This window comes from Myotis davidii, unplaced genomic scaffold, assembly GCF_000327345.1.
Source record: "Myotis davidii unplaced genomic scaffold, ASM32734v1 scaffold1065, whole genome shotgun sequence".
NCBI classification, from domain to species: Eukaryota; Metazoa; Chordata; class Mammalia; order Chiroptera; family Vespertilionidae; genus Myotis; species Myotis davidii.
The window spans coordinates 1213328-1224604 of NW_006297281.1; the positions used below are offsets into that span (position 1 = coordinate 1213328).

The window sequence follows — 11277 nt, forward strand, 5'->3', positions numbered from 1 at the left end:
GTCTGGGCCGCTTCTGGGTTTGTTCCAGCTGAGGCAAGAGGAGGAAGGCCCGTGATGGCATCATTGGTCTGTCGCCCAGAGCATGTGCCTCGCAGGGTGCTGTCTGTGCCCCCGAAGTCCTCTCTGTGGTCCTGTCCCTGCTACTCCACAGGTGCCTCCCGCGTCCCAGCTCATCTCTACTCCAAGTCTCAGGGCCCGCCACGGCCTGGAGCACCCTGCAAGTGTGGGGGCCCATGAATTTCAAGCTGGGGCTGCTCAGGTGTTGAGCGTCTGCCTCTTCTGTGGGTTGTAGTCAGCTGGGGAAGCCCAGAGCAGCTGCGCCTGCCCCTTTCTGCCCTGCTGGTTGCCCCTGGGCCTGAGGAAGAAGGTGAGAGCCAGCAGGGACAGCCCAGCACCAGCTGCTGAGATCTGAACGCAGCCAGCCTTGGCACCTACCCAGGACAGAACCGTCCCTGTCCGGGAGGGCAGGTCAGCAGTTCCACCTGGTCTCATTCCTGCCGTTGGAGCCTGGATCCCAGCTGTACATGAGAGCAGCATGCAGGGCGATTGGTCAAGGAAGTCGCCTTGCTGCCTGGCTGCCTTCCAGAAAGAGCCTCCAGCTCTCTCCTCCCAGCGCCCCTCCTTGCCCCCGAGGGAAGAGGCACCCTTGGTGCCTGGGGCTATTGTGTGTGGCTGTTGCCCTTGTCCCTCCCCCAGGCCCAGTGGGAATGGTGGGCCAGTGACAGGGAACAGTGTGGCCATTCTTCTCTGCTCCCAGTCAGTGCAGCGTCTCTGTGCTCCGTGCACAGTATATGACAAAACACACAATCGGGCATTGGGAGGCACAAAGGGCCCGTCTGAGACGTCGCCCACAGAGGGTCCTTGTGTGACCCTGGCACGGTGTGGACGGCCTTCCCTGTCCGTAAGGCCTGGGAGGAGTGAGCTACCCCTACCTAGTCTCTTCTCCTACCTCAGTCACCTCAGGGGAGCCATAGAGCAGAGGTGCTAGCCCTGAGGCCATATAGACTGCTGCAGTTCCTCCTCTGCCGCTTCCTGCTGTGTGACCTTGGGCAGGTTAGCTAGTGTCAGCCTAGGCCTCAGTTTTGTAGTCTGTGAACGGAGGCTGAGAGTCCCAGGTGGAAGTTAAATGAAGTCCTGTGACCTGCCTTGTTTGGATGGTCCCCCGTGGCTCTGCCAGGGCCTGGCACCTTCTGGAAGGAGTGTTAGCAAGAGGCTCCAGTTCTCCATCTTCAGGAAGGAGACAAGTGGCCATGTGGCTGTCATGTGGCAGTTTCACTTCTGAGGTTTGGGCTTTCTTGCACTTTCCCCACAGTAGCACCATCCATTCATTCATAGACATCGGCTAAGGACCTGCTGTACTGAGCTCTAGGGATGGAAGGGTTTGGGGACTGGCGTCATGGGTGCCTGCCCAGAACGTGGCCCTGTGCTCAGCATACTTCTGAGCCTTCCTATTATGGGGACTCTGACTGCAAGAGGCAGAAATCCCTGGGGCTCCCTGAAGCTGCTGAGGAGAGTCTTGGGAAGGTGCAGGGGTCGTTTGTGGGGTTGTCAGGAGGAGCAGGAACGAGGATGGAGAAGGTTTGGGATCCTAGGAAAGATCTTGGCTTTTCTCTACTCTGCAGACTCCATGGCCAAGTACATTCTCAGGAAGGAGAGTCTGATTGGACTAAGAAGGGTTAAGTGACACCCCCAACCCCACTCCATCCTATCAAAGGCAGCTGGGTGAGCAGGGTCTCAGAGCTGCCCAAGGCTCCTGGCACACCTGCAGCTGACTCAGTCGTGTGGGTGAGCAGAGCAGACCTCCCCAACCTGCTCATTCAACTGTTTCTTTGGAAAGGATAGCCTCAGGTCCCATGGGACAAGGTCCTGCTGCCACCCCGGATCCCTCCCAGGGGCTTCAGGTGGGTATACAGTGGTCACTGGGTGAAGAGACTTTGGCCTCGGTGCTCATGAATTACGTGAACTTGTTACTAGAGCCCTAGTGTATACCTGCCAAGTGAGCCTTGCTGGGGACGTGGACAAAAGCAGGTATCATTGCTCTGAATTTATAGTCTTATTGGGAAACAATGAGATGTCCAGCTATGAAAAAAGAAGTTATGAGAAATTATGGGAGGAGGAGGAGGCAGAGTTCTGGTTTCTTAGGTCAGATCCCAGGAAGCTGGCTCTGAGACGTGATTTCCCAGCATATTTCTGGGAAGAGGGTGGGTATGTGCGTCACTCTCAGCAGCTACCCTGGGAGGGAGAGAAGAGAAGGCCTGGGCGGAGTCAAAGCAAATGCAAGAGAGGTCACAGCCAGTCCTGCAAGGGCTTCTGGGACTGGGGGGACCTTTAGAGTTGTCCCAATGGAGGCAAGGGGCGCAGGCCTTTGGACCCCAGCCTAGGCCAGTTAGCAGACAAAGGCTGCACTTGGAGAGGGGTGTGACCTTGGGTGAGGCACTCCCTTCAGCCAAGGTTAATGTCCAGAGGGACTGGCTCAGGGCCCTCAGGCAGCAACGGGACTGAGCCCAGGGGGTGGGACTTTGTCCTGAAAGGGGCTGTGCCCAGGGAGCCCACCACAGCGTCCTTTTCTCAGCCCTCGAGAGGACGGTGCATGGGCAGCATGGCTGGCTCTGTGTGTCCTCAGGCCAGATGGCACTGTCGGGAGGGTGCTGTCCGTGCCACTCAGCCCAGATGCCCAACTGTGAGCCTGTGGGGCTAAAAAAAATTAATACTTTTCCTCCTACCTTCCAAGTTCTTCTGGCTGGGCTAATAAATGAACAGAGACAGGTTAAAGAGAAAAACAAAGTTTAATGCATGTGCCTGGCATGGAATTCACATAGGCATGGAATTCCAAAGACAGTGAGGCAGCATTGAGTATAGAAGACATTTTGGGGCAAAGGAGACAAGAGGGAGTGGGAATTAGATTCCAGAAGTGAGAATGGCTGACTCACAGGTAGTCTAGGAAGAGCAGATCGCATCTGGCAGGACAGCTCTTGCTGGACCACCCGGAGACCGTGGGTCATAGACTGTGTAGCTCACAGGCCCTGCTGGGCCTCTTGTTCACCACACGTCATTCACTTCAGGCTGAGGTGACATCCCAAGGCAGGGGTCCTCAAACTTTTTAAACGGGGCCAGTTCACTGTCCCTCAGACCGCTGGAGGGCCGGACTATAGTTTAAAAAAAAAAAAACTAGTTGGCTGCTAAGCAACAGGCAGCTGCGGCAAAAACACCCAGCGGGCCGGATAAATGTTTTCGGCAGGCCGCATGTGGCCCGCGGGCCGTAGTTTGAGGACCCCTGTCCTAAGGTCTCCTTCCTGGAGCAGCTTTCTCTGTCTGAGTCTCTTGGACAGGAAAGGGAAGGGGGGCCAGAGGTTCTTTCTGAGTCTTTTGCCCAGAAAAGGCAGCTTCAGGGTAGCAGAATTTTGGTCCCTTCAACCCTCAGAGTCCAGGAGCCTTCACGTAAGGATCCCAGGGAGTTTGAGTCAAGTGGGTGACCTGCTGCCCCCGCCCAGCCCAGGTTGTTGGAGGATCTGCACTGCGTGCCGGGGCCTCCCACAGCCGCCATCTCAGATGAGGGAAGTTAAGGCACCGACCTGGAAGTGGTGGGGGATCACAAAGAGGGGCCGGCCTGTCATTGTCCAGCTGACTTTCAAGCTCTTTCTCTTTCCTGCACTGGCTCCTGCCTGGAGGGGCCCAGCCGTGACCACAGGGAGTGAGGGGCAGGACAAGACTCCCACACAGGGAGGTGGACGGAGTAGGAGGTTTCAAGTCACATAGACCGGGTTGCATCCTGGCGTTGCCCTTACTAGCTGGGTGACCCTGGGAAGCTGCTTGAGCGCCTGAGCATGATTTCCTCCTCTGTAAAATGGCAATAATGGCGATATTCGTGTCCCGCATGGGCTCGTGAGGACTGAATGGACTTACTTGACGGAGCAGTAAAGGTGCGTGCTGTGCTGTAACTCATAGGAGTGACCGGCAACCTGTGGTTTCTCCTCCCAGCTGCTGACATGGCCTCCAGAAATTTCTTCGGGCGCCTTTGTTCTCCTGTGGGACCTCAGCGTGGATGGTCTCTGTCGTCAGTCTGGTCAGTACCAGGGTGTGGGGTGGAGGCTTCCGCCCTGAGCTGGCGGTCACCTTTCACAGTTCCCAGTCTCCTGGCACCGGCATGGGGGGAGGTGCCGGGGGAGGGGGATGCTGGGGGGACGCTGCGTCACCAGGCTGTGGAGACATGGGGCCATCTTTGGCTCTGGTGTCAACAGTTGTAGAAAGCTGAGCCGACAGGTTCCGTGGCACCTGGATCTGGCCTCAGGGGAATGTCACTGTGGCCAAGTCCAGGCTGACCTCACAGACTCGGGATCCCAGAACAGTCTAGAAGGCCAGTTCTCTGGATTTAAGGGGACAGTTCTTTCTGAACTACATCGGGTCAGGGAAACTCCTGGGGTTGGACTAACCAGGGCCAGGGCCAATGAAGGGATGCACGTAAGTCACTCTTACACTTCCAGGAGATCCGAGTTCACAGAGTTCCGGGCTGTCACTGTTTCTACCTGAACCCAGATACTTTGGCACCAAAAAAAAAAAAAAAGTCATGTACCAGTTGAAAGTTGCTTATAGCAGGCAGACAGTGAGAGGAACAAACAGGAGTCCAGACCCCGCCTTTGCTCCCTGCCGGAGTCTGCCCACCTCCCGCTAAAACACTGATGGCATAGCTCAGAAGGCCAAGGTCGGAGACCACGATGCACCATTCACACCCACCAGCACTTTGACCTCGGCTTTTATGCCTTCCTGTTTCAGGACTTGGCTGAGCTGGGGGCCAGCTGTCAAATTAGAGCATCCAGACCCCTGCCCCCGCCTAGGGCCCCTCTGAGGGTTTCTGAATAGCACCAGTCTCCGCATCCTCTCCCTTTTCATAACCTCTGCCCCTGCGCCCGGCTGCCCTTTCTGGAGCCCCTGGGGCCACCTCTGCGGCATGCCTGCCCTTTGGGGAACAGAGGCCTCCCTTGTCCTGCTCCTCTCCTCCAGGCAGTGGTATGTCTCCTCCCAGAGGGGAGAGGCCGAGGCCGTCCCACTCTTCTCTGCTTCTTGCCACATTGTCCTTGATTCGCCCTCCATCAGGAGGGCCAGGGTCTTCTCCTGAGCTCCCAGGTGGCTTAGCTCTGCTCCCTCCACTCCAGAGCATTTCTCAGGCACCACGTGCGAGCCCATCTGGGGCTGTCGTCCTCCCCCGCCCCCCACTCCCACCATCACCATTGGAATAGACTGGCCTAGAATTCCAGGCCCCAGGTGCAGTTTTCACGGATTCAGAGAAAGTCAAAGGCCAGATCCACACAAGAACTGTCCGCAGGGACTTGAGCAGATGTCCTCACACACAGGCTCATAGCAGCATTACTCACAACAACCTAAAGGTGGGAGCAACCCAAGAACCCGCCAGTGGGTGACTGGATAATAGTGTGTAGACACATGAGATGGAGTGTTATTCAGCCTTGAAAAGGGAGGAAACGGACAGGCTACAGCACAGGTGAGCCTGAAGGACATCATGCTGAGTGAAATAAGCCAGAATCAAAAGGATAACTGCTAGCTGACTCCTTTTATATGAGGTCCCTAAAGTCATCAAAATTATAGGGACAGAAAGTAGAAGGTGGTTGCCAGGGAACAGGAGGAGGGGTGGGGAGTTCGTGTTTGATAGGCACAGTGTCTGTCTGAGAAAGACAAGAAGTTTGGGAGAAGCATAGATTTTGCCCTCCTAACCCCCTCACTGCTCTGCAGTCACCATCCCCATCCCATGTTTTGTGCTTTGTACCATAACAAAGAGACAAAACAAAACAGCCAAGTCCGGAGCCTAGAGCCAGTGCCGGGAGAGACTCTTCCAAAAGCTGGAGCTGAAAGTCGGCCGTCAGTTCAGGAAGCATTTTTGAGATCCATTAGACCCAGGGTCGCTGCGAACAGAATCACGCGCCTTCGATTTGTCTACAAGTTGAGGTGCTCTGAGTGTCCTTTCATCCGTGGGTCACAGCCTTCAGGGAAGAACCAGGGGCCCCCTCCCATCGGGATCTGTGATTGGTGCGTGAGTCTTGAAGCTGCCTGACCTTTCTCTTTGTAAACTGGGGAAAGCTCTCCCCTTTCCTCGAGCTCGTACTGACAGGCAGCCCTTCCCAGACCCGCTGGGGAGTCTTACCCCACCATGCTCCCCCGGCCAGGGGAGGGCAAGGCGGCCTGGCCTCTGGCGGAGCTGACTGTGCAGGTGTCCTCCAGGTGAGCGGCTGAGGCCTGGCAGCAGGGTCCTTGGAGCATTGTACTGAGTGTGGCGGGAAGGATTGTCCTGACTGAGAAGCACACGTAACCGTTTAGAACTCCTGGCTGAGCTTGGAGGACGGGACATCTTGCATCCTGACGTTCTTCATGCAGGGGGTGTGTATTCATTCATTCAGCAGACATGCAGGGGGTGTGTATTCATTCATTCAGCAGACATGCGCTGAGGCGTCCTGTATTCTAGCAACTCGCTCGATGGTGGGGCAGAGGGAGAGTCGGGAATGAGGAGGCAGATTCCTGCCCTCAGGAGGCCGCTGGCCCATGGGCAGGATGGCTGTGCAGCTGTGGTAAGAGACGGAAGAAAGGGCAGGGCAACCCGGTGGACTTGCAGTGGTGGAGTTGGTGGGGGCAGGAGTTGGGGCGTGATTTGTAGACTAGGGGCCGGTGATCCATCTTGAAAGATGGCATGGCCGGGCTTGCAAGCTCAGTTGCCTCTGGGGACCGAGCTCTCTCTAAAGGGCTGGCAGGTCCAGTGCTGCTAGGTCTCTCTCCATGTTCAAGACAAGCTGTGTGTTGGTTAGGATGGCCTTTGCCTATAACAAATACCCTCGTCAGAGAGGTTTATCAACTCACGTAACAGACATTCCAGAGGCAGGGTTGTGGGCTCTGTCCAGCACGTCTGAGTGTCGGAGCTCTGGCTCAGCCCTGGTGCCTCATGGCTCCTGCGGGGTTGCAGAGTGGCTGTCATAGCTCCAGCGTCACCATGTTTTATGAGGCAGCAGTGTGCAAGGCAAGGCATTCTTTGCATTTTCTTTCACTGAACAGAGCTGTGTCACGGGCTTCCTGGCTGTCAGTGCCCTTTGAATCCCTGGCTATGTCTGAAAAATTTCAGCTCCATGAATCCTACTCCTTCAAGGTAGAACTCCAGACATTCACATTTCCAGCCTCCTTCCAAATATTTGAATTTTTAGTTTTGGAATTTCCATTTAGTTGTTGTTGTTGTTGTTGTTGTTGTTCTTCTTCTTCTTCTTCCTCCTCTTCTTCTTTCTTCTTCCTTCTTCTTCTTCTTCTTCTTCCTTCTTCCCCTTCCCCTTCCTCTTCTCCTCTTCTTCCTCTTCACTGGGATTTCTTATTTGTTCATTCAACGTGAGCATATTTCGTTAACCTCCTTGAGCATAGTTATGATAGCTGCTTCTAATTCTTATCTGTGACTCAAACATCCGGATTATCTAATTCATTACATGGAAAATTAAGTATGAAAGTGAACTTTTACTTAGAATGAGTAATGAAATCATGGACCAAAATGCTGGACCTTGGGAGGTTCTTTCTCCTCCATCTTTTTAGGGTGTTTTCCAGAACATTCCTTTCCTAACCTAGAGCGTTCGGGGCATGCAGGGGAGGGCCCGGGCCTTAAGCTGCATCAGCTTTGTGGTCAGTTGGCTCTGGCATATGATCAAACGGTTTTCTGCTCAAGCAGCCAGGCCTGGTCTAAGAGTTCTTACTGCTCCAGGAGCCACCCTAGGCCAATCCCTGAAAAGGGCAGGGGGATGTCACGGCTCTTCCACTGGATGGACCAGCTTTTCCTAGCGGAAGCCTGGACAAAACCCGGCTTCTCCCAGGGAAGAAGAGGAGCGTGGTTCTTGGATCAGCAGCCAGCGGCCATGGCCAGACTGTGGATGTTTATGTGAAATCTCAGGGTAACTAATTCAGTTAGAAAACAAAAGTAAAAACTGCCCTGTCCAGGTTGGCTGCACAGTTAGAGCGTCAGCCTGAGGCCTGAAGGCTCACGAGTTCGATTGCTGGTGAAGGGCACGTACCTCTATCTCAGTTGCAGTTCCAATCCCTGGTCCCTGCTGGAGGCAACCAGTTGATGTGTCTCTCTCACATTGATGTTTCTGTCTCTCCTCCCCCCCTCCTCCTCCCCGCTCCAATCTCCCTCCCTCTCCCTTCTACTCTCTCTCTCTCTCTCTAAAGATCAATGGAAAAAATATCCTCGGGTGAGGATTGAAAAAAAGGAAAGCAAAACCTCCCGCTGCGAATCCATCTGCAGACTCTTTTCAACTGCAGATGGAATATAGCTCCCCTGGCCTGCACCCCCGGGGAGAGGATTCAGGTGCCAAGAGGTACAGGGAAGCAGGGAGCCGCAGAACAAAGAACAGGGGGTACAGGAGATGAGGCTGAACATGGGGGGAGGCGGGGGCCAGGTCTCGGAGGACAGTGGGGTCGTTACAAACAGGGTGAAGCTTACTCGTTGGTAAGACCAAGACAGAACTGTTTGCTATTTAGATATAATCCGCATACCATATAGTTCACCCTGTTAAAGCGTGTGATTCACAGAGTTGTTCAACCGTCACCACTGTCTAATCCCAGAGCATTTTCCTCACCCTCACAAGAAGCTTCATGCCCATCAGCGGTCACTCACTCTCAGTCCCCACTCTCCCAGGTCCTGGCAATCCCTGGTCTGCGTCTGTCTTGGTGATTTGCTTATTCTGGACATTTCACATAAATGGAATCACACAGTAGGTGACCTTCTTTTTTATTTTTATGGTTGAAAATATTACATATGTCCCCCTTCCCCCTCTATTGACCTCTTCTAGCCCCTCTTCGCTCCCCCCAGGCCTTCACCGCCCTATCGTCTGTGTCAGTGGGTTATGCTTATATGCATACAACGTCTTTGGTTGATCTCTTCCCACCCACCCACCCTCCCTTGCCTTCCCTCTGGGATTCCACAGTCTGTTCCATGCTTCTATATCTCTGGATCTATTTTGTTCATCAGTATTTTTATACATGGAATACTATGCAGCAGTAAAAAAAAAAAAAAAAAGGATCTCTTACCCTTTGAGACAGCATGGAGGGACCTGGAGAGTATTATGCTAAGTGAAATAAACCACTCAGAGAAAGACAAGTATCACATAATCTCGCTCATATGTGGCATCTAATCAACAACAACAAAACAGTAGGTAATCTTTTGTCTGGCTTACTTTACTCAGCATAATGTTTTCAAGGTCCATACGTGTTGTAGTGTTTGTCAGTATTTCATTCCTTTTTATAGCCAAATAGTATTCGCTGTATGGATGTACCACATTTTATCCATTAGTTGATGGACACTTGGGTTGTTTCTACTTTTTGGCTATTCCGAATAATGCTACTATAAACATCTGCACACAAGTGTTTATGGGGAGATATATATACTTAAGAGTAGAATTTCTAGGCCATAATGGTAATTCTATGTTTAACTTTTTTGAAGGACTGCCAAACTATTTCAGAAGTGGTGACATCATCTTACATTCCCACAGACAGTGTTTGAAGGTTCCGCTTTCTTTACATCCCCACCAGCGTTTGTTATTGTCCACCTCAGGATAGTAGCCTGACTAGTGGGTGTGAAGTGGTCTTTCATCGTGGTTTAGATTTGCATTTCTGTAATGGCTAAGGATGTCGAGCATCTGTTCATGTATTTAGCGGCCATTTGTATATCGTCTTTGGGGAAACATCTATTCAAATGTTTGGCCCATTTTTCGGTTGGGGTTTTTTGTTGACTTGTGGGAGTTCTCTATATACTCTGGATACTAGATTCTTACCAGACATGTAATTTGCAAATATTTTCTTCTATTCTGTGGGTTATCTTTTCACTCTCTTGATAGTGTCCTTGATGCACAAAAATTTTTAATTATGATAAAATCTAATTTATCTGGTTTTTTTTTCTATTGTTGCCTTTGCTTTTAGTGTGAAACAAGATACCATTGCCTAGTCCAAAGTCATAAAGATTTTCCCTTATGTTTTCTTCACAGGTTTTTTATTTTGAAATTGATTTTGGAGAGAGAGAGGAAGGGACGGAGGGGAAGAGAGAAAAAGAGAAACGTCGATTTGTTGTTCCATTTTTCTATGCATTAATTGGTTGATTCTTGTGTGTGCCCTGACTGAGGATCAAACCTGGGGTATTGGGATGACACTCTAACCAACTGTGCTCTTCTAAGAGTTTTATAGTTTTAGCTCTTACATTTAGGGCTTTGATCCATTTCGAGTTGATTTTTATATATGGGGTGAGATAGGGACTCCAGCTTTATTGCTTTGCATGTGGAAATCCATTTGTCCCAGCACCATTTGTTGAAAAGACTTTCATTGCCCATTGAGTTGTCTTGGCACCTTGTTAAAAATCAATTGACCATAGATGTATGAGTTTATGTCTGGACTCTCCACTCTGTTACATTGATTTAAACATCTGTTCTTATACCAATACCCCAAATTCTTGATTATTGTAGCTTGTATTAAATTTTGAAATTGGGGAGAACCAAGATGGCGACATAGGTAAACATCGGAGATTGCTGCCTCGCACAACCACTTCAAAAATACAACTAAAAGATGGAATGGACAACATCCAGAAACACAGGAAGGCTGGCTGAGTGGAAATTCTACAACTAGAAGGAAAGAGAAAAGCATACCGAGACTCAGAGGAGGTGCGGTGTGGAAGTAAAATACAGAGGGTACAGAGGGGCATGCAGAGAGGGCTGGTGGCTGAGGTCACGATTGTCTTTTTCAGTCGGGAGGGAGTCTCAGGCTCTGAGCTCCAGTTCCAGGCAAGTCTCTGAGGACCCAGACTCATACAGGAGAAACGGGACTATCTGGCATCCGTCGGAACTCGAGGACAGCTTTCTCTCGGAGGCATACACAGCAATTGCTGGGGCCTCTGAGGACAGGACTGAGAGCAGCCATACTGCTCGCTTGCCTTCCCAGTTGATCCCCTGGGACCCCGCCCTGCCCAAGCCGTGCATGGACGCTTTTGCATATGAAAGGCCCAGCCCTTTGTAATCTGAAAATTACTTAACAAACTGCAGCTGCCCAAGGCCCCAGGGCAACTCGCATTGCTTTACAGCTGGCTTCTGCTGGGTAGCCTCAGGCAGAGCCTAGATTAGCACCTCCTTAGATCCAAGAGCCAGTGTACCCAGTGGTCAGAGTGGGACTATCCAGATTACAACTCCTCAGATCTATAAGGGACACACTCAGGGGGCAGACTCAGTGAGCACCAAAGCCCCACTGAAGCAAGCATTGCCTCAT

At 51.9% G+C, this 11277-nt stretch overlaps 1 protein-coding gene across 1 annotated transcript in view; it reads left to right on the forward strand.

Annotated features, from left to right (window-relative positions):
- The window catches only part of FAM178B (family with sequence similarity 178 member B), a 94506-nt gene that overhangs the window by 18498 nt on the left and 64731 nt on the right, over positions 1-11277 (forward strand). Inside the window, exon 7 of the mRNA XM_015570025.1 lies at positions 3979-4063. Within this exon, the coding sequence (XP_015425511.1) occupies positions 3979-4063 (85 nt within the window). The remainder of the gene's footprint in view (positions 1-3978; positions 4064-11277) is intronic.